The sequence below is a fragment of the Pieris rapae genome, chromosome 2 (assembly GCF_905147795.1).
Source record: "Pieris rapae chromosome 2, ilPieRapa1.1, whole genome shotgun sequence".
Classification (NCBI taxonomy): domain Eukaryota; kingdom Metazoa; phylum Arthropoda; class Insecta; order Lepidoptera; family Pieridae; genus Pieris; species Pieris rapae.
The window spans coordinates 9,813,901-9,837,983 of NC_059510.1; the positions used below are offsets into that span (position 1 = coordinate 9,813,901).

Genomic DNA, 24,083 nt, shown 5'->3' on the forward strand with positions numbered 1-24,083 from the left:
AACACTTTTTTCGGTTAACTTAACGTACCAAGCAGTAAGTTTTGTTTGATCATTTTTGTTGGGTTCTTCGCCTGGCCTAAGAATAATGAAAATACGAATTCGAAGCGCCTGGTACTTAATTAGAATAAGCAAATTTAAACAACGAAAATTCAGGCCAGGCAAGAAATTTCCTTTTCATTCAATCAACAACATCTCAGAAATGCTGCATTTTCAAGGACATATCTATCAGTACATATTCAGATTTCAGTATTCAGTTGGCTGCCAGCAGCCGAGCGAGATACACGATGATATCGCTATGACGGCACAACGCGATCGCCGTGACGACAATGTCGAATTGTTACCTTTGAAATCTATGCTAGTGAATAATAATTACAGGGAAGATGAAGTGTACTATCCTCCGGCTCCAACCATTAATAATATTCCGTCGAGTTCTAATCTTAACGACTATACGCTCCTGTCGAAACGCACGCCGGCCTCAAAGCGGTATTTTCTTTGTATCCTTTCATTCCAGAATATCTTTTAAGTAAAAAGTAATAGTGTTTTACTTTATTATCCGTATGAAGAATATATTCAATCATAACGATTTTACAATGTTTTTCGGTAAATGAAGTAAATGTATGTAACACTTTCAAGTAATTCAGTTGTTCTGGCTAGATTGAGTTACAGATAGTAGGTAATTAAAATGTATAATATAATATAAATTATTCGTAACAGTAGGTAATAGGAGTTTGTCAGAACAAGAATAAGTTTTATTACCATTAATATATTATCTCTAAAGGCTTTTATCAAGAAATGCTCAGCCCTCGACGATGCCACCACTGTTGACACTTTGTGGTGCTCCTCCGCCTTCTAGAAAACGGGAGGAGATAGCAGCTCTTGCTAATTTGAAGAAAAAAGTGGCTCCTGCACTCTTACATCATGATAGGTAACTTTAAGAAAAAAATGTTTACATTATTACTTCAGTACTAAAGATAAACATACTCGCATACATATCCTGCTATTTTGGTTATACAAATTCGGTTATAAAATATTACAGCAGGTGTAAATCAGATTTTTTTATACTCTAACCAATAGATAATATAATTTGCGAGGAGGTTTATGTGTAAAATTAATTGTATGTAAATTGACCGAATTACATAATATAATCATTGTAAATCTTCATATTATAATCTTTTAAATACCTACTTAAATACTTTTTAGTCTTTACAAACTTGTAAATTAATCAAAATCTATTTAAAGGTGATAGTGTTATAGGTAGGTACACCTAATTAATATTTACTATAAACCTTTTATCAGTAAATTATTTCATACTTTACACCTTTACTTTATCACAAATTAACATATAATTACGTAATTAAACTACTTATTTTAATTAACATATTGTACTTTGTTAAGAAACCTTGAAGTTTATCGCACATCTATTATTAGATCCAGACACGCACCCCTGGCAGGGTAATTTTCTTTAGCGCGCCATTTCCGAACTTGTCACGAATACGATGTTAAAAGATAAAGCCTTATTTAATTGTGTCAAAACGTTGTTATATTTGTCGTTTTAACCTGTCAAATAGTTACATAAACCAACTACAACTGAATCACAAAAAAGAGTGTGTGTACTTATATACACGTGGTAAAAGTTAAACTTCTTTGGCGTATGGAAAAAAAATTACTTAAATGCAGTAAGGATAAACGATAAATATTAAAATTGATCAAAAATATTTTATTTAAATAAATAAATTATTCGTAAATACTATCACCATCGTATAAGAAATTGATTTAAAAACACCAAAATAATATTTATTTTCCCTGTTTAATTGTACTGTTACGAAACACGTGTTCTAAATATAAAAATACTAGAATACAGGGTGTCCCACGGCGATGCCACACGGAGGGAAAGTACCTTAAATATTAATGATAGGATATTTTACTGAAAGAAAACATCGTTTAATTTTTAATAATAAGTAGAACTGCATTCACAGATTTTTTAAAAATCCTCAACCGGAAATCGAACCCGCCAAATGTGACAGTAAATTTACATGTATTTTATAATAGCGTTTGAAAGGGCTACTCATAAGCATTATTTTTTCCTTAATAACCTAGCATATTAAATGAAACTAAAAACATAAAATTTTACATTTTATAAAAAAAAATGATTTATCAAATGCTCAAAATGTGATCCGTTCTGTTGTATACAAATACTCACCCTTTTAATAATTTCTCTCCCTGTCGATTTACTTATTTTTGCATGGTGGATGTTTGAAATAATACGTCTAAGTTCATTTTGTAACTCCTAGACTCTGTTATAAAAAGTATTGGTTAAAATCGCTTCGAAAATTAGCCATTATTGTTTGTAAAAAGTAAATGACAAAAAAAAGTTATTGTGGGTTATCCATAAGAGATAGACATATACTATCATGGACTTTTCTGTAGACCTTTTCAATGTGTACAATACTTAGTACATTATTTTGATAAAACTCGTAGGGTTCAGCCTGCGTTTGCAATGTAAGCGGAAAAAATGTAATTATTTACGACATCACAGAAACCTCAAAAATAACAAGTACTTCTCCACAATATAATGGATGTTATTATACATATAAACCTTCCTCTTGAATCACTCTATCTGTTAAAAAAACCGCATGAAAATCCGTTGCGAAGTTTCAAAGATTTAAGCATACAAAGGGACTTAGGGACAGAGAAAGCGACTTTGTTTTATAATATGAGTAAAGCTTAAGTTACAGAACACTGTGAACTTATATAAGAATGAGGTTTCTAAGACAGCCAAGGACACTAATGAATGGACTTAAAATTAAACAAATCATTCGTAATTTATGTAAGACTATTACAATATATTAAATAGCTAGATTACAGTCGAATTAAAGTATTACAAAATTGCAGTTTTACGAAAAATAGGTAGGCCTAACCTACGAGATTTTTCTTAAGAAAAAAAAGGCTTACTATAAAGTTATTGATTATCTAGTTGATAAAAGGGCCTGGGACTAGTGCTGGGCAGGCTACCTCTAATTAATTTGATATATTTGTTTTAAATATTGTTTGATGATTTGCTTTTTTAAAAGAGTACCGAGAGTTTTTTACGCCGGCTTTTTCTCTCGGCCTACACCATCTGTCTTATTTGCCGATGAGTAGGGATGCCTACAAGTTCGAATTGATTGACGTGGAATAAGTGATACCTAGAGATCTTATGTTCCAAAATAAACGTATTTTATTTTTATTAAAAAAAAAACATTTCTATATTTGGTTTTATTGTGGCCGTCTGTTTCTGGCCATAAATACTGTTTCTTACCTATAAACTTCACTTTTTTCAATTTTTTAATTAGTATTTTGATTTTGGAACACGTATATTGTTTTAAAAACTTCTTTCGATTTGGCGCCATTTCACCTATTTTTTCGGGTTCATCAAATTACAATATGGAATGAGGTGTTTTAGAAAATAGAATTGCAGTGATCACCTTGCACAAAGTGAAGCCGTCCGTCATATTCCAGACACTTCAAAAGCTTAGTATCAGCTGTATGTTCGTATATCGTACTAGATATCACAGATAAAACAACACTTCCGACTGTCAAAGGCCAGAAAAGATCTGGTTAATTTAAAGAATTACAAGTACATAAATAAAAATAACATACTTTGATAAATACTGGATTATTACAAACAAGCAACACCGGTATTTCATCGAACCCGTTACCCAGAGTAAACCGTGCAAAACAAAGACTTAACAATATTTATAAAAAAAAATTGAAATAATGTTAAGAAAAAAATATTCATATTATAAATACAGAAGAAAGCAAAAGCAATCACTATAAAAAATTATAACATCCTTGACTAAATTAATCACAATAAGTCGGCGTTAAATAGTTATTAAGAACAATTTTGTAATACAGATACAAAATTATTCATTCGTAATAATTTATCTGTATTCCGACAATTTCTACGTGATCCTATATTTCAGGAGGACAATAAAAAACAACAACGACTCTGCGGACAATGAAACGGAGCCGCTTGATAACAGACCCAAATTGTTACAAAAGGTAAGTGGCGTATTTTACGAGTATCTATGTTTTTATAACGGCGGCTAGTACGTGGTCAGTCCGCTACGAAATCGACAGCTAAGTAAAATTCTGTTAATACTAAAATTTGATTATTTTCATGTATTATATATGATGTATTATTAATATGTATTTTGATGCATATTTGAAATAACCTCTTATACCGTGCTTACAAGAATTTAAGAGCTTTTTAGTCGATACTTAGTGTTATTTCAAATTGTTCTTAGGAGGACCATTCTGTAGAAGTTGGCATCACTGCTTGCACATATTATTTTCATCTTCATTATCACTTGCTCAAACTCCGCACCAACATCTCTACACCGTCTACATATTTCTACCAGTGTTGACAGATCAGGGAATTTCCCCCTAGATGTAGAGGTTTCTCAACCTAGTTAGGGGCAGAATAGGGGGAAAGAATATTTTGCCATTTTTTATGAGAACAATAACACCGACACATAGAAGTTTTAATAAGTAACAATATTAAATAAAAGAGATGCAAAAATGTGTCCATGCCGCATTGAGGAAGAAAAATTGAAGTATATTTATATTCGTAGTCAATACGCCGATATATCTCTGGTAATTGGTAATTTGCAAATGCACCAATCAAATGTCATTCATAAAATATGAGCAGATCCGGTTGGATTTTCCAACTGAAATTAATTTGCTATGCCAAAAATAGACGTTCTACTTATGTACAATATTTTATGTTGAACTTGCCTATATTTTGATAATGAATCAGAATTGATTCCATGTGTTTTACTGAAAAGATTCGATAGATATCTTATCTTATTCAATAAATTTTTATTGAAGTGAAAATTAATATTTTCATTTAATTTAATTATCATTAATTTGAAAATTTGAATACAATTAATTATCTATCACAAGTCATAAAATTTTTCGCACCTGATTTTGAAAAATTCTTACTTGCCTCAAAGGTAAGCATTTGCATATGCATTCAATCGATTTACTAATATGGTAATATACATAAACTCTCAGTATATTTCCTTATTCAAAGGTAAAAATAAGAAAGTAAACCTAAAAGCAGGATGTGATTAGGAGCAATTTGCATTTTAGGGATGTCTTTGCCCTTGACCTTCGCGGCGTCTGATGACCTACCCCTGAGTCCCCCTTTTATAGTACCATTCCAACGAAAATAGATCAATAAAATCTAAACAATGTCTTTTAAGTGTAAGCGAAAATAATTGGTTTTAATATAAAATATCGCGTGAATTTTCGAGGACTTTTTTGAATCGCGGGGCCGGTATGCTACTTATTTATTTATTAAGTTTACCATATCATACATACCTAGTACTTAATCTACGACATATTTTAGAAAATCTTCCATCTAAAATGTATGACAGTTGAAGTAAACAACTCTCTCAGCTCTTCCTCAGGTCGTAGGTTCGAGCCCCGGCTGTGTACCAATGGACTTTCCGTCTGTGCGGATCAAACACTCGATTGTACGGTAAAACATGAGAAAACATGTCTCAAATAAAAAAAATCAACGACACGTGTCAGGCTTAAGGCTACTTTTCTCTTAAATAATAAAATTGACCAAAGGAATCTGAGGCCAAGGCCTAAGTATGTATGCCACGAAATTATTATTTATTATATTTTTTTTATTATTAATATTATTCTAAATTTAGTCGTCGGAGGTATTAAATATCTTGCGCAAATGGTATTGGTAACTCGGATGATTAAACAATAGGTACCTACTTCCTAATTATTTATTTTAACAACTATTTTTATGACTTTTACAGTTCATCCCAAAAAGATGCCTCTTAACCTAATGTTGAACATTATTTTTATTATATATTAACAATAGTATGAAAAACAGAAGCAAAACCTCCACTTCGTTTAGAACCTGTGTACGTAAAAAATCTACGAATCTGAGTGCTGGAAGGGGTGTTGTTTATTCTATTGTCTACGGATTACACTAGTTCTACACATAAATACAATTTCTTTAAAGGATACTAACAAGAGTAACATAGACGTGATTTCTAATAAGCACTCAAAACGTCGAGTTTTGTAAATACTGTAATCGTTTGAAAACATTTTCAATTCTAATAATTTATAGGCTGCATTATCACATTTTTATGTAAAAACCTATATCAGAGATATACTGAAACGAGCCTTTTTGTTGGGATTTTCGAGGTACCATAAAAGTGGTTCAAGGTAAACGCCTTGGTGGTTTGAAATAGGTCAGCTCTGAATTGAAAGTTTCGTAGCCAATATCAACTTTTAACAGCTGTCGGTTTGTTAAACATTGTTTATAATTAAACGTGTTGGCTTAGGGGTTTGAACTAATAACTCCCGTAGATACAGCGTTTCCTTTTTTACTTACGGGAATTACACTTAGCTTGAATTTCTGTAAGTTAGTTAGTGTTAGTGTGAATTCCCATTTCTGAACCTTACACTAAGACCAGAAAGTCGTGACATGCTCAGGCTCCTTAAAGTGCCTACAGCAATGAAGATATTTTTCAATTATTAAAATTACTGAAAAAGAATTACAAATGCATAATCATCATAATCCGTCATAAAACTTTGGTGCACGCTGCCTTTAATCGTAAAATAATTAAACAGTTAGTCAGTCCAATTAGGTACCAAATTAACATAGTTTTGCTTTGAAAATCATAAATAAATACGAAGGCTAAATAATTAACTTGTGAATAGTATAAATAGGTCTATTTTCAGAAAAATACACCTATTTTTACCAGGCGTCTATAGGCCGAAAGATATGAATACTAAAGTATTGACGTAGAGGCTTTACGCAGACTGCAGAAACCCGCACTCATTCATTTGCCAATAAGATGCTGCATTTAGCTTTTGTGAATGCGGCAATTGGTTTTTAGATCGTTTTAAATGTTCTTTGAGGTTCTTGTAACAATACATTAGATGTAAATAAGAGAATCCAAAGGTCATGGTTCTAGTAATGAATATCAAATGATAATATTTAAAGAGAAGCTTTCGAATAGAAAATTCGAGAAGAAATTATTTAAAAAGAAGATAACATTTTGTATGAATTTTGTAGTTTTAAATGATTATGAGTTTGTGCACGAAATGCAGTTATTTTGAATTAATGGCTCGGATTTTACAAACACTAAGCATAGAATTATTGCATGCGACCTCGTGACTACAGTTCAAATAAATATCCCATATCTAATAATTTTTTGAAAATTTCAATAGGATTAAAGTAGAATGGAGTATAGTTTTTTTTAAGTTACGATTTATTTATTTCGGATAACCTGCAATTTATACCTTAAGTGAACTATAACATTTCAATTAGCATAACATTTATTTTATTATGTATTTAGGTTTGGAGAAATAACGATACAGACGTTTTGACAACACTTTTCGATGCATTTTTTTATGTAATAGGAGGCAAACGGGCAGAATATAAAGGCTCAGTGATACAGAAGGCTCGCAAATGCGTTGCCCGCCATTGTATTTCCGTTTCGTCCTTTTAACCGGATGTATCCCAATTTTATGTTGTATTTATCTATTATATTATATTCTTTACTAATTATGACAAAAGTCTACTCCATGGTTCTTTATATTCAGTAGCCACAAAGCCACCCTCGAGCTTAAGAAATATCTTTTTGGCTACCACATTTGGCTACGAGCCAACGCTATCTTATATTTCATTCACATACATGATGCATGTAAAAGACTTACATAACTACATAAAGTCTGGACAAGAATTTGGGACGACATAATCTAGACAATTAATTTATTTGTCTATGTAATGTCTCTACAAACAAAACAAACACTTTTTTTACAGAAACCAGATAGTTCGTACGTAGGCAAAATAACGCGAATCGCGATCGAATTAAAAAAACTCATCCCATCACTAAGGAACATAATAAGAGCTATCCAAAATGGACCATCACCAATAGAATTATTCTACTGGTCAGCAGCAAGTCGCTTTTATTGATCGCCAAAATAATGGGATCCTATTTGAAGTGACTGAATCTTGAAGCTCTTGGTACCGTGTATTTTAGTACGACTATTTTCTGACACGCTCCGAATCGCAACCTGTCTGCGGCTTTAGCTGACTGGAATTGCAAGAGACGACGGCAAGACACCGGACAGTATGAGTTTGATTTCATGGAAGATGGGCCGGGTGCTGGTATGGGATGCAACCTGTTCAAACACACTGGCCCCTTCCCATCTACATGGAACCAAGAACAGAGCTGGTACATGGTGGTTTGTGTTGCGGCTGAAAAGCTAACTAGGCTAACTATTCAAAGGGGGAACGTTAACATTGCTTAAAGGGAATCCTTTTAATAATATATTTTAGTTATTGCATTTGATTATGATAATTACATTTTGTATGAAACACATCCAATACAATTAAAACATTTTAAAGATTACGACCACGCAGGTACTACGAACAAGGCCTGTTAGCATGGTGGTGCAGTGGAGTGAGGTGAGGACAGCGTGGCAGGATAGTGATTTTATTACGGAATGTCTGTGCTGGCATAACGTCTACCGGCAGAGGCATGGAGCTCCCCAATTGTATATGGCGCCTGAGGTCAGTATTTAGATAGTGATAAATATTTACGTAAATATCCTTGAAACAATTGAAAGCTTTGCATAGGCGAAATGTCCATAATTCTTTAGCAAGTTTTCTAGATACTTTATCAGAAGGGAACATATTGGCCCATTAGGAGCGCCCAAAATTTGGCTTGAATGTAGGTATTTTGTTCGGCGAAAGGCCTGTATTCACTTTGATTAGTGATTAGTGCATGTGATTAGTGTAGTTGGTCTGCGTAGTAACGTTATTAGAAACGAGTTCTATTTTTTTGTGAGTGAACTGCGAGTAGCCACATCCCCTCACTCAGAACGTGCCTGTCAAAACATGATTGACAGTTATCGAGTACTGAATTTACTTCAGATAGGTGATGGTCTAGAGAACATAGATTATACAAAGTATATATATACTTTTCATGGTGTTAAGTTAATCAACAATTTTAAGGTTTTTGGTGCCTTGCACTTAAATACAAATCTTAGCTGTATAAAACTTTAATAAATAATAAAATTTCTGAAGCTTAAAATAAACACAGCTATTTATAAAACACTACGCAAAGTAAAAGTTATTTTACCCCAAGTTTCCTATATTTTTTCGCCACTTGAGAATTGTGTGCATTAATGCCGAGCCAATTTAAACTTGTTTGCGAAGTATGAATAAAACAATTATTATTCCATTAACAATACGAGTCTTCAATTGTTGAACTCAGTTGAAATACTAATTAAAATTTTATATAATGTTTGATCATACGCGCTTGGCTTCTCATTTGATCTGCAATGCGCTGAAAATCACAATTATACACTTTTGCGTATTATAAGTTTAGTTGGACTTTCAAATCGAATATAATGGGAAAATATTTATTAATTTAATATCTTAATAATAGGACACACGCATTACATACTTAAATCGTACAAATTATCTCTTTTTTTCTTTGATTATCGTTTTGTAAATCTGTATTAATGTGTTTTGTTAGTAAGTGTTGTCTATGTCTAATAAAAAAAAAATACGGTATTGTTTTCAGTAATACATACAACTAACTTCTATTGTCCAATAATTTGGTTATGCCACTCAAATATTGCTGACTTCATGAGATGATCTGATGACGATCTACCACTGTTGTTGTTGGGTGTGTGGGTTTTGCAGCCCCTTAGGTGTGGCGCGAATAATGTGTAAAAAAGGAAAACGAATTCGTTATATATTAATATAAATTATCTATGCTTGTGTATGTGATTATACTCCTAAACAGCTGGACCGATTGTGATGATATTTGTGTACGTCGATTGGAGCATTATTCAGATTAATTGTATTAGATGATTTTTTTGTTCGACGCAGGTATTGACAACGACTGTCGGATCCGCCATAGAATTATACAATGCCTTTACGAAATAAGTATTGTAAAGCAATAAAAATTACGGCATACAATTCAATCGAACTCATTATAATATATTATTATATTATTTAATGACATATTGTGGGATAACAGGTCACGTATTACGTTTTAACTCAAAAAGTAATGAGAGAATAAACCCGCTTTTACTAACGAGCTGCCGACTTAAGGTTCTATGAAAGGGCCAAAGCCCAAACAAATATTCAAAGGCTTTTTATTTAAAAATAATAAGGCTCTGGCCTACATCTCACTTAGCGTAGGCAAGATGAATATGTCTTTGCTTCACAGTGGAGCCTTCACTAATTATAACGTTTTAAGTATTTTACGCTCGCCTTTAAGCTGCTTTTGCATAGCTGTTTTTTTAGTAAAGTAGTCTACAGTTATCTTCAAACTTCTTCTCGTTCATTGCAATCGGCTATCAACCAGATATTTTCTGAGGTTAATTTGGGTTGGGTGCGAGTCCATTGGAGGGCACCGTTTGTGTTGTAGAAACTGGATTTTAGATTAGTTTATCTGGTCTAGGTCTAGTATTTTCCATCTTCTTAGGGGAGTCACGTCATCTCCTGGCCTTAACACATTCTTGGCCAGTTCATTTGTATGCTTGCTTAATCTTTCCAAGTATCTGCTACTATTTTTGCGGATTACTTCTTTTACGGTTGGTATCTCCTGGTAATCGTGTTCAAATCGCAGTTTAGAACTAAATACGATATTGTCTTCGAAATTTAAAAAATACATTATCAGTATTAAGCAAGTATTATGTACACGCTGTTGATTTAGGTCATATATGGGCAACCACCGGCCAGCGGGCCGGATTCGGCCTGTTGTAAGATATGATCTGGCCTGGGAGACATTTTGAAAAAAACCAATTAAGAAGATCACATTAGGTACTTATACTCACAGGAGTGACAGTGAGGCAGCAAACTTCAAATCAATAAAAAAAATTTGCCGCCTCACGGGCGACACAAAAATATTTATTGCTTCTTAATTATTCTAAACTAGTTTATTCCAGATTATTCCTTTATTTTGCCTATATGTAAGCGGGTAGTACCATTAACATTAATAACATTGTCGCATTATTTCACGTGTAATATCTATCGCAAAAAATATTATCACTACTTAAAAATGCACTAAGTAGGTAGGTACTTTTAAAGGCGGCTCGCGGACGTATTTGTACGCAAGTTTGGCCCTCAAAATTTCAAAGGTTACCCATAGCTAATTTAGATGATAAGACGTAGAGTATGTAACTTGAACTGAACGAAATTTGGTGGGGTTATAAAGATCACAAATAGGTACATTTTTTTAGGCACATGTATTTTACGATTATTGTGTGTATCCTTTTTATCCACTCATGTATCCAACATTATTTATACTTGATTCTGTAGGCTACAACGAGCTAACAGTACGCCGAAAATTCGTACAGTCGTTATTGTGATGTACTTAATAAAGTTGTTACATGGCAAGGAAAGTAATTCGGCAGTATTTCAGTAGGTACTTTAGCTTCAATGTGCCCGATTGTTACGTCAGAAAGCGACATCCTCCGCCGTTACTTCATGTGCCCACAGCTAGGACTAACCTTCTTGCAAAGGGTACATAATATTATTCGGTGTATAATAATAATAATATAATTAACTTAACATACATAGGTACCTTTGTCATTGTCCGTTGAGTGAGCTGTCGAAAGTTATATTATTTGTTAGTGCCTATAGTTACTTATGTTTTTTTGTGTTTCGTTTTTATAGTATATTACTTATTGTTCACTCGTGCCAATTTAGGGTCACCTGTTCAGGCAGGAGTGTTTTTATAAATAAATAAATAATAAAAAATCTTTTGTGTTGTAGTTGTGTGACTATGCCCAAGCTTGGGCAAACCACCTGGCACACACCAACAAGTTCCACTACAGGAACGACCGGGATGTCGGTCAGAACCTGTACCAGAGACCTGTGAGCGATATACAACCAGATATTACAGGTATATTTTTATTGACACCTTTATCCACTATTGGAATTTTAAGCAGTTTATAATTATTATAAATATTTATTATTTAAAAAAAGAGGTTATAAGACTTGTGATATTGAATTTGTAGGATGCACGTAAATATATAAGCATCATGTGTACATAATAATTTAGATATCTGCTCTATTGTTTTAGATTCATTTGTTCTAGGTACATGGTTTTCACATATCAAATCAATGTATACAAAATATTGTGAAAACTATTTTAAAAGAATTTATCGAATTTCTTGCTCACCTTTCTCTATATGAAACTACAACTAAAGGCAAAGGCAAACTAGTTATTTTATAATATTTTCAACTTGTAGTTTTGACTTTCCAAACTGCTCTTTTTAATTAGTCAAATTGACATAAGTAAGTCTAATAAATGATTTGACTGTGACTTTGCACGGTTGGAGTCATTTTTGGTGGAAAATATTTAACAGACGCGTTAAAAACGTACACGACTAAAATATTATATGTAAACCTTACCACAAATTATTAAAGACGAAACATTAAGAATATAGAAGAGATAAAGAGAGTGGTTGTCTGGGAGAGATCGCTCGAAAGCAATAAGGCCGCCAGTTGCCCTCCTTTTCTTTTAATTATGTCAATTGTATGGTTTCTGCAAATAAGTGTTAAGATATCAATAAGTAAATGGCCTTGACTTCTTTTCTTAGTATGTTAGTTAACGACTAATTGTTTGCGTTCTGAATTAAACCCTTGAAAGAAGCATTGTAATTGTTTCAGGGCAAGAAGTATCATCATATTGGTACGCAGCGGTGCGTCAATACAGGTTTTTCAAAGAGCCAGATGTCCTCCATGCTAATGTTAATGCTGGTAAGATTTTCTGATTTTTCTTCGTTTCGATATCGCTACGATTGGTCCGATTCCTACTTTGAATTCTATCCTTGAAATGACGTTTTATTTCCTTTATGTATTATATTTTACCAATTTGTTAGTTCCAGTTCGTAGAACTTGTTGTCCTATCCTTAAAGGGCAGTTACATAAAATGTAACTGCCCTTTGTACAGGGAAATAAATTTTTACATAGCGGGAGGAACACTTTTCAATGGTAATAACCTATGTGCCTATGACCGGCGGTTATAGTAATATAATTATTTGCCAACTCAGGTCACTTTACCCAAATGGTGTGGATATCGACTCGCTACTTTGGTGTCGGAAAAGCGCGGTCCCGCGCTGGTAAGGTAATAGTGGTGGCTAATTATTCACCACCTGGCAATGCTTCTGGCCAATTCGAGACCAATGTGCTTCCACCGCTTCCGGACAACACTCCCGAATTACCACCGGAACAGTGACGAAGGTTCTCCATACGTGGTAGGAGACTTAGGATCGATGCCACGATGAATAGATGAGAAGTATCCTATAGAAGGCCTAAAGAAAGTTGCATTATTATTGTACTGTGTTGATACCGCTTCAGAATTGATATACTATATATTACTCTTATCTTGACGAAAATAGTTGTTCCGGAGAGCCAGTTTCAGTATATATAATAAATTTAAAAGCACCTAGAAACGGTTGACGATTCAATTTAATATCAATTGCGGAATGTGGAGCGATCAATAGTCGATAACTTTTTCCTTTTATGGATCAAATTTTATTATTATTATCGTCACCCGTTATTATTTTACCTACATAAAGAAATTAAGAATCAAACTTTTTGATAAAACGTTTTTTAATGTGAATAATTTGGCTTTCTTTAGCCAACGAAACATGACTGAAATTTAAAAATCAAAGTTTCAGACGGGAAATACAAATAGTATTAAAATATATGTGTAGTGTTTAGTAGTTGAATCAAGCTTGATATGTTATAAAAATTATTAGAAAATGGTTGTTTCGCCTGAGCTTACATTTGATAACGGTTTTTGCTAAAAGCAATAATTTTATGCACATTTTAAATACATCGAGATTAATATTAAGGTTAGTTATTGCAGCCCAAAATAAAATTAAACTTTGTCAGTTTTCCAGTCTTTAAAATATGTACTTACAAGCAGAGATATATAGGCTTGTTTTATCACAAGTACTATAATAACAGATTGCGGGTTATTATGGCAATACTGCAATGAGTCATAGTCACAATATCTTATCTATGCTTAGCTAGAAGAAGAAAGAAGCTAAAGAAGTTAAATAGCTTATATTAAAAAAAACAGTTAGACGGATTCCTTAGTGTAGATATTGTGAACAAGTGCTATATATCTCCAAGTTATGCCTCGTTTTATTAAATGGGTGCTGTACAAGAATAGTTTTATTACTAAATACTTCTGCTAATCTGCATATAGAATAGTTTTAAATCTACGCTCTTCCCTTCACCCAACATCCGTCTTCCTCTAAGGTTGATATACTTATGTACACTTGTTAAATATTATCCTGCCTAGGTATAGATTTTCAAATGTATTTTAATACAGATAGCACTAAACTCAACCAAAAATCCCTTAGAGTATTATATGCCATATGAAAGAGGATTATTTATTATAGAAAAGGTGTAAACCAGAGTAATGCATTCATTATTATGCTGTAACCATCTTTGCTGCGACTTTGTAATAATGGATATAGCTATGAAGGCCTAGTTTTGGAATTCTCAGCAAAACTATAATTGCTAAAGATTGAGATGTAGACTACTGATACTTGCCAATAAATAAATATTTACTGAAGTAAACACCCCTTAAAGATTATGGAAATGCCAATTGGAAACATTTATGTCCAAAAATGTTTGTCATCCGCAAGTTTAGGGATGTTTCAAGTTTTCAAGTTTATGATGATGCACATGTCTTGCTATAGAGTATAGACTATGATGTTCTTTCAAAGTCAACTTATAAAAACATAAGTTTTTAGTAGTTTCACTACGTTTGGTGCTGTCTGTAATGTTGTTATATAGATGTATTGTCTAGAGTTATTAGAGTTGTCCAAAAATATATTTTAAGAAATTTTAGTTTTATAAGAGATTTATTTTTATTTATAATAGGCCAAACAATGCCTAATTTGTTTTCTAAATAAAAATAACTTGCGTTAGTAATAGTAAAAGTAGTTGTTTAAAAATTGTTGTAACAAGAGATTTCTAGTTATTAATTTTTACCTTTAATTTTTATGCACAATTTTAATTACAACTGTTGAATTAGCTTTTAAAAATATAGGGTTTTATTATAAGACATAGGTTGCCTACTAAAATAATTTAGAATATAGATGCTTATGATAAAAAGCCTGTGCATTGAGAGAATATTAGTATGTTATTGTTATAAAAAGTCCCTCTAAGTTTTATAATACTAGTATCAATGTAATTTTTTAAGCGGTATATATAGCTTTTGTATAACTTAGTTTAAAAATAGTTTTTGTATTGTACACTTTATTTGCAAACATGATTAGTTATTGTAATATGAAAAATAAACATACTTGCACATAATCATCTCAAGAGATGTATATTAGATGTAATTCTAACAATATGTTACTATATTTTGAAAAATATTCTTTAAGCATATTATTTAGTGTTGGATTGACTGATTTATGAATTTTTATTACTTATTAGTTTCATAAGTAATGGCTGTGAATTGTTAACTGATATACTAATATGTGGCTTGGCAATATTTTAAGTTGAATTAATAAAATAGTAATAATTTCTTGTTTTAATAATTACACCATGGAGGTTTAATATTGTTGGGTATGTTGTTAAAAAATATAAACAAAGAGAAAAGAAATATCTTTATTTTGGTTAATAATTAATACAATACCTCTAAAACATATTCACTCAGTCCATCTGTGTTTGCAACTTGTACAGACATAATAAAGTCTCATTTCTTCTTCTGCTCGCCTTGTTTGCCCTTGGAAGAACACAGCTTCACGATGATTACATTTTGGACACATGTGATCTTTTGTTCTGGGCAATGTGGGATCACTCACGACATCAGGATTTATATGAGTTAATTCGTCAACTTCGTGCATAATTTTGTTAACATATACACAATTAGAATCGGCTAATTGTTTGTAGTCACAATTTCTACAGGCATATAGCAATACTTTATTATTTTTATCTTCGCGCGGGTAAAGCATGTTATTACATTCTTGGCAAAACTGAATACCAACATATCCGGGCCCTCCATCTTTTCTTCCTAGGTTAAGGGTCATCGTGGTAATTAAGTAAAAAATCTCGTTTTTCACCAATTTTTTCGCCAGTAGTTCTTTTTTTTATTAAATAGCAGGAATTTATCTTGATAACATCAACAGACAACAATGAACAATGTCAACAATTATGCACAATGTCTTTTTTTTGGAACTGTCAAGCTATTACATGTGTCAATGTCACTTAATAGACAATCAAAATAATTTGACATTACATTAGATTATTTTATCTGGTTTAAATTCGGAATATAAAGTAAGAGCCATAGACCAAAAAGTGTTACATTTATTTAGATTATTGCCACTTTTTTGGCAAAATAATATTTAAAGTGATAAAATGGTAAGAAAAAATAGCTCTGTTACTACTATTGGTTACAGGGATACAGGTTTGCTTAAAAATTCTGTGTCTTAGATAGTACGACATACATAATACTTTACAAATATTTAGATTATATACACATATTAAAATTAAAACGCGGCCGACCAACACGCGACATGCGCCACACAGACCAAAAAGTTTGATACGATGTAATAAAAGTTTCACTTTAAAAAGAGTGTGTGTACTTCAGTACACGCGTTAGAAGTTATACTTCTTTGGCGTATGGAAGAGAAACTAAAATGAAGTAGTTATTAACGATAAATATTAAAATTTATCAAAAAGATTTTATTTAAATAAATAAATTATTAGTAAATACTATCACTGACGCATATGAAATCGATTTAAAAACACCAAAATAATATTTATTTATTTACACTGTTTAATTGTACTGTTACCGAACACGTGTTTTAAATATAAAAATAATAGAATATACAACATAGTTATCGATTTACATGCCACCTAGAAATAACTTTACGGTGTCAAATTTGGGTGTTGGTGTGCGGATCGTAATATTCACAACACGGAAGAAGGTTTTGCTGGACGTAGCCACTGACAAGCTTTAGAATAGTTCGCTTTCACAGGCTCGAACCATTTAACTAAAACGTTTAAAAGAATATTCTATTCTGAGTGTTGTTTTTTCTACAAACGTAGAATATTTTTTTTAAAGATTTTTAACTTGTTACGCCAAAGAAGTATATCATCTAATGCGTTCACATACGTTTTTTATTATTCCTTTAATCAATAGATTTTATTTTTATCTATGATTTTATTATTCATAGCTTAGTTGTGTGTTTTAATAAACGGGATAAAAAAATAAATCGAATTATTCCTTGAATTTTTATTTGAATGTATTGTCAATACTAATCTGGCAACACATTTTTTTTCTGCAGTTGGCTGCCATGTGCCATAGATCCTTGTGGATGGCAATTTTTATTTCTTTTCCTATCCGTAGCCGATTGGTATCACGCTATCCAAATGGGTAAGCGGTAGTTTTGCGCCAAATTATTGTAGTTTTAATTATACATTCCTCTATCTTGTGTTAAAAAGTGTGTAAATAAGTTTAGCGTTTCAGAAGTGGAAATTACTATCTCAATTAGCTGTATAAAATTCTGTGTTAAAAATATCTGCATGCCTAGGTGTCGGCCATGGCGTAGACATGTTTTTCTCGTGGTGCATAATCAAATCCTTTTGAATCATGTAAAATTGCCATTGATTTTGAGGTACAAGAATGTATTCTCTGAGCATGAAGTGGTGATCGAAGTGTTGAGTGTTGATTTTTGTGTTGTTCCAAAACATTGGTTAGAACCGGTGACTTCAATTTGCAGGTAAACCCCGCGGTATACGTACGGCTCGTAAGCACGTGAATCACCGTCGTGAGCAGCGATGGGCGGACAAGGAGTTCAAAAAAGCCCACATGGGTACAAGATGGAAGGCCAATCCATTTGGTGGAGCCTCACACGCTAAGGGCATCGTTTTGGAAAAGGTGTAAGTAGTAAAATGTCTTAAACTGTTCATAATTTGTGCAGGTGTTATGAAGAATCGTAAAGAAGATATCAACTGATCATAGCGTTCCTGCACGCAGTATTATTTCTGTGAATGTGTTTTATCTACAATCACAGGATAATACTGCGAGTAGTAGCGTCCTGCGCGTCGTCGAGGATCACACGTGGGTCATTGACCTCTGGAGCGTGCTGTTTACAGTTTGAAAAAGTTCATTGATAACTGTTTTGTTTGTGTTCTCTACTACTACGACCACTACTTTCTGTTAACTTTATTTTCATTTCAATATATTAAGTGCTTGCTGCAGTTGATTTTTAAACAAGATGACATGATTTAACTTTGATATGTATGATAATTACTGAAGCATGTGAACTATGAAATGAATGTTATTAATTTATTACAGAGGTGTTGAAGCCAAACAACCTAACTCGGCTATTCGCAAGTGTGTCAGAGTTCAACTGATCAAAAACGGCAAGAAAGTAACAGCCTTCGTACCTCGTGATGGTTGTCTTAACCACATTGAAGAGAACGACGAAGTATTAGTAGCAGGATTCGGTCGTAAGGGTCATGCTGTTGGTGACATTCCCGGAGTTCGGTTTAAGGTAAATTACCTGTAATTTACTTATTATTACAACTTATGTTGTTTCTTACTTTTTTCCTATATTTTGTTACATTAAGAAATTGGCTTGTAAAAGTAACATGGTACATAAGATACATGTGAAACCATATAATCGGGTTTATGCATATTATGTGATTATACCATCTCTTTGGTTTGAACCTACGTAGCTAGACAGATAATTATATAATTAGCTTCATCCTGTACCTATAACTTGTACCCAGAAATTGAAGAACATTGATTAAATTATTTTTTAATACTAAAATACAATTTGGTGTTATCTTGGTTTTGTTGATGATTTGCCAATGAGTTTTGAGTATTTGCTACTCTGATCGCACAGGCAGGTAGACATAGTTAATTGTAATTTATTCATCCATTTAAAAAACTTTGTTGACTTTCAGGTGGTCAAAGTTGCAAATGTGTCGTTGCTAGCTCTGTACAAGGAGAAAAAGGAGAGGCCCAGGTCATAGGTCATACATTGTGATAAGGTAAACCGACAACAAATTTTACTTCTATTTGTTTTAAAAAAATGTTTAGATTAACTTGATAATCAATTTGAGATACATATAATATATTTAAACTAATTTCTATTTCTTACTGATGTGAGCAACTTGTCAATAGGTTTTTAAATAAAATGATGTTACCTTTATTTGCTACTACTGAGTGCCATGACGTCAAACTTTTCTGATTATTATTAGCATTTCACAGAATAGACTTAATCAATTGGGCAATGAATAGATGTCTTACCTTGTTTTCTCTTTTGTTTCAGTGCAGCGTCGCTCTTAAGTGTAAATTTTTTAAATTGTTAAAATCAAGTATGCAATAAAACTGTGTACGACCACTTTTTCTTTCATTTATATATATTTTTCCATCTCAAATTAACATTCCCAAGATGTTGGATGACCAACCAAGCCAAGGCATCAATTTAGTCACCAGATTTTAGAAAGATCAATGATACAAGAGGCGGCCAAGATCTTAGCTAAGTTTTGTGATCCGACTTTAAATTGTTTACAATATTTAATAGGCTTGTATATTTTTTTTGTAAGAGGTCCATAAGTTCGTAAAACTAAAATAAAAGCAATATAATTAGTTAATGATTATATTTCTAAAAGTATAATCTTTGATTACAAGTAACACTGTTAGCTATTAAAATAGATCTATACATTTTTAAATTTCGTTCTAGGCAAGAGTTAGTATTCAGAATATAATTATGAAAACTATAATAAAACTAATGTTTTTGATTTGTTTATATTGATGACGGCGATTTATATTAATTTAGATACACCGAATAAAGGATTATATTTGCATGTAGCAAAGCGGAATCGGGTACCTACAGTAAAATTGATATGACCAATCATAAACAACTAAAAATATATAGGTAATAAGAAATTACGTAATTTGTACCTTCACATAAATTGACTCAAAATAATACAATATCCACACTTACAAAATACATACTTTTAGATTACACTTATTATTAAAATAATTTAAATAAAAGGCACTTTACATAATGACTTAACCTACATTCAACAAAAGTATATAATGTATTGAAAACCACGTAAATTCGAATCGCCGATTTTCACTACATAGGTTTTCCCTACACCATATTAAACGAAGAATATTGAAGTCTGATATAAAAGTGGAATGAACTAATTGCAAATAAAATGCTTAAAACTAATGAGCTCTAGTTTCTTCAAATTTTTTAATATTAGAACCCTTTTCGTTGTATTATATGACATTGAGATTACAATTGTAGTGCAATATTATTTCGCACTTATTAAACACTAATTATACAGTTATATCGAGATTAATTAATAGTTATAGCAAGAATAGTAGCAAAATTGAATTTGAACCAAACGCGTAAAGCCAAATCCAAGTTCCAAAAATACATCACCTATTTCACACATCACAGTTACGTCAGTACGTAGATTCTTATAGTTACGCGTTTCCAAACCTTAATCTACAAATCCGAATAAGTGAAGATATAAATAAAATCTTATTTAAGTTAGTTGAAAACAGTTATTAAAAATAATTCCGCGGTCTATGTTATTCTACTTAATCTATTTACTATTGAGCTAAAAGACAAAGCAATAATTTTAGTGTTTTAGTTAATACATTGCTTACTACCACTGGAAACGGGATAAAAATTATTCACTTAATCTAAAAAAATATTTACATATACACAGAACCAACAATCCGGACTTATTAAAAAAAGTTACACGCAAAGACAATTTTATCGAATTTAAAGTCGCTTTGTTAAAAACAATATGGCGCTTGGCTGTGTGGAATAAAACCAAATAGTAATTTCGAATAATCAGGACGCGGTTGTAAGCTGTAAAAATAGCAAATATTTTATCTGGGTCTGCCTGAATTTATAAATTTTGCTAACATCGACTTTATACTGTATTGCGGCGCTCACGTTTGGAGACACCATCTTCGAATTTTGGGCGCGCTGACCTCTGCAAGGAACATAAAAAATTATGCAATATTTTATATGGCATTCGAAAATATTTAACACAATAAAAAAATAAAAACTTGTCCATCTAGGATACGTTTAAGAGACATATCTATTTAGAATATAGATATATGTATATCGTAAAGTGATTTGGTCTCAAGCCCCAGCCGAATTTTATATCGCTTATGGACTAAGTGATACCTTGAACATGAACAACAAAGCTCAACAAAAATATTGTCTATGGAGTTGGTATAAAGTATAAAGCAGGGCATACAATTAAAAAAAAATTCGGGAAGAAAAATTGTTACAATTTATTTAGATGTTTTTAACTTCTCTTCATTTCTTTCATCTATTAGGAGTGAAAATTAATAAAAATAAAAATCATCAATATCAGTACAGCCAAAGTTTCTCAAGATAAATAAATTACAAAGCACCATTCCGAACTAGAAATAATAATAAAATTAAAATAGTACAAATTCCTTGTATATACTACCTAATGACGTCATAACACAAAAAATAGTCCATTTTTATATCAATATGATTTTCATGTCCAAATAATTGTACTTACAGGGAGCGGCGCCGGTCGTGGCTACGTATACGAAGAGGCGGACACGTAGTCCATAGTTTTGATGTACGCGACGGCTGAGCAGAACTGAGTCCACCAGTACAGGGCTTCGCCGGACAACACGCTGCCTCCTAACGCGTTCACTAGCTCCACCGTCGATAATAAGGATGGCGGATTCACCTAGAAATTTAATATTAATAAAAATATATTGCCAATTCGAGTTTTTTTTCCATTAATTCGGATATTATGGGGAATTCAATTTCTTTTTTGAAGCATAGCAAAGTAAAATATCATTAACGCGAAATGAAAGTTGCCAGGGCGGTTGCAAAATTAATTTACGTAAAAAAATATTAATTTTTAGAAGTATTGTACAATTAGTTCAGCGTCTTAATAATTGATAATAAATGGGAATAACATCTTATGAAAGCACAGAAGGTAATATATTGTTTGGTAAAAATATGAGGATATGTCACTTTTGACTTTTTGGGGGAGATTATGGAATTTAAAATTAGGGTTTCATTATATCTTTTAGAACTGTACTTACTTATTTTATTTAAGTTTCTTAAATGACCAATTCAACTCTTTAATTTTAATATTAAAAATTATGTGTACAACTGTCTTTCAAAAGAATTTTAGAAAATAAATTGAGAAATTTGCAAAATAAATATACTTTACCTTAAGTATAACAAATACTAAAACGGGTGTAAGATCATCAGCGGCCGGTGGCGAACCGTCAGTAAGAGAAAGAACCGACATTAGAGAAGAGACCACTCGCATTATACACGACACCTGAAAGTCAAACATTCTCATATAAGTTGAGATGCGGCCTATTGGAGGGCACGCCAGTCTAGAAGTTGACTATCAGCTATCTGTCAACATGATAAGGCAGTCGCTCGCTGACTACGATTCCAAAAAGCACTCAAAACGTCGAGTTATGTAAATATGTGTTCGTATTCGTTTGCTATTTCTACTTCTTTATTGCACATGTACGTGTGACAACCCTAATACAAGAAAACTGTAAGATAAATTTGATTTATAAAAACATTAAAGAAAATTGTGGTTCTATATGAAAAATATGGAGTAATGTATACTAGCCTTGTCCCTCGGAGTCCTATAGACGGGCAGATGCCTGAGCAAGAGCTGGGCGTGAGGGAAAGGCGCGGCCCACAAGTGCCTAGGGGCCACGCCCGCTCGCACCGCGTTCGTGCACGCGGACAGTCGACGCATGTGTTCGCTCAGCACTCTGGCGATATATTGATAAAATTAAAATCGGAAAGAAATATAATTAACTAAACAAACGTGCGCGAATATTAAAATATAGTCTAATTAATAATAAATATTTTGGAATAAATAATTTTGTTAAAATTTATTTTAGACTTTTAATCAGCATATATTTTTCTCTCTATTACTATAATATAAATAATAATGATAGAAGCTCTACAATAAATCCGTACAAATTGTGTAGAAAAAAATTCGTTATTAGATATGTTAGGCGTGTAACAAAAATGTCAAAAACTTATACCTAAATAGATTTTGTTTATCGTTTGCATTAAATATTAGAAAACAGTAATTCTAGCAGAAAATTAATATCAAGACTTAAATAATATGACCCAAATGACTATATATGTATATAAAATAAAAATCTTACTGATCTCGAGCGATATCTCCGTCGCCATTAGGAAATAGCACTTGCAAGTAGAGTCGTGCAAAGACAGCTCTTTCCACAGTAATCTCCGCGCTTTCTAGTACCGTTGGTGTTGCTCCTACGCAAAATAAACGTATTCGTAATCTTGCATATGAATAACAAATATATATAAATATATACATAATAAAAGAATAATGAATTGTGTTATACATCTAAAATTTATTCAAATTTAACATTTAAATTGTAAAAATAAATAAATTAAAAGATAATCTTTGATCGAGTCCACGTAGCGGTATAGATTTTGGTTAAAATATTTGTTTTAAATGAATTTTAGAAAGCAGATTTATTTTTCGTACCTCAATTACGATTTATTGATTTTATTTACAAGTTTTCAAACTGATAAATTAGTACAATAAAATACAAGATTTAATGTGACACAAACAGAACAAACACAAAGAGAAATACAAACATTGACTAATTATACAAATCAAAGGAAATTGATTTCAACGCGTGGAGAGCAACTACGGATATCCAGCTAGATGGTTCATCAAATGTTCAACCTTAATGTTGAGTTTTAACCAAAACGAAAATTGAAAAACATCTCAATATGGAACTTAGATATTTATAATCTAAGAAAGCTGTTTAAAAAACAAAATAAAAAATAGTACCTTCCCAGGATGGATCAGCTTTTACTTCAGCGGTGATTGCTTTAATACTGGCCGTGAGACGAGTCGCTTTCTCATCCATTAGTTCTCCGCCTAGCAACATTAATATAATTACCATTAACACATTTCAGAAACTATTTAGGAAACTCCGGATCGAAGGACCAAT

General features: G+C 32.2%; 4 protein-coding genes across 6 annotated transcripts in view; 2 read left to right on the forward strand and 2 right to left on the reverse strand.

Moving 5' to 3' along the window:
- The first annotated feature begins 10 nt into the window (after positions 1-10).
- Positions 11-15,587, forward strand: LOC111002095. The gene is made up of 7 exons (XM_045634189.1): positions 11-483; positions 779-925; positions 3,963-4,041; positions 8,444-8,593; positions 11,816-11,945; positions 12,716-12,805; positions 13,099-15,587. The coding sequence occupies exons 1-7, from the start codon at positions 86-88 to the stop codon at positions 13,281-13,283; spliced, it is 1,179 nt and encodes a 392-aa protein (XP_045490145.1). The 5' UTR covers positions 11-85; the 3' UTR covers positions 13,284-15,587.
- Positions 15,588-15,665: 78 nt separating this feature from the next.
- Positions 15,666-16,235, reverse strand: LOC111002094 (DNA-directed RNA polymerase II subunit RPB9). The gene has a single exon (XM_022272203.2). The coding sequence runs from the start codon at positions 16,099-16,101 to the stop codon at positions 15,721-15,723; it is 381 nt and encodes a 126-aa protein (XP_022127895.1). The 5' UTR covers positions 16,102-16,235; the 3' UTR covers positions 15,666-15,720.
- A 1,107-nt stretch (positions 16,236-17,342) lies between these two features.
- On the forward strand, positions 17,343-21,822 carry LOC111002091 (40S ribosomal protein S23). Of its 2 annotated transcripts, none has more exons than XM_045634407.1 (5): positions 17,343-17,450; positions 17,797-17,956; positions 18,375-18,573; positions 18,989-19,075; positions 21,613-21,822. In XM_045634407.1, exons 1-4 carry the CDS (start codon positions 17,447-17,449, stop codon positions 19,055-19,057), a joined length of 432 nt encoding a protein of 143 aa, XP_045490363.1. In that variant the 5' UTR covers positions 17,343-17,446; the 3' UTR covers positions 19,058-19,075; positions 21,613-21,822. The 2 variants fall into 2 exon arrangements, with proteins under 2 accessions (XP_045490363.1, XP_022127891.1); XM_022272199.2 differs by lacking the exon at positions 21,613-21,822 and adding an exon at positions 19,357-19,428.
- The window catches only part of LOC111002090 (receptor-mediated endocytosis protein 6 homolog), a 29,620-nt gene continuing 25,209 nt past the window's right edge, over positions 19,673-24,083 (reverse strand). For both annotated transcript variants that reach the window (XM_022272197.2, XM_022272196.2), the window contains 6 exons: positions 23,921-24,010; positions 23,256-23,370; positions 22,703-22,850; positions 22,283-22,396; positions 21,611-21,787; positions 19,673-21,046 (listed from right to left, as the gene is read on the reverse strand). In XM_022272197.2, coding sequence (XP_022127889.2) covers positions 21,632-21,787; positions 22,283-22,396; positions 22,703-22,850; positions 23,256-23,370; positions 23,921-24,010 — 623 coding nt within the window. In that variant the 3' untranslated portion in view covers positions 19,673-21,046; positions 21,611-21,631. The remainder of the gene's footprint in view (positions 21,047-21,610; positions 21,788-22,282; positions 22,397-22,702; positions 22,851-23,255; positions 23,371-23,920; positions 24,011-24,083) is intronic.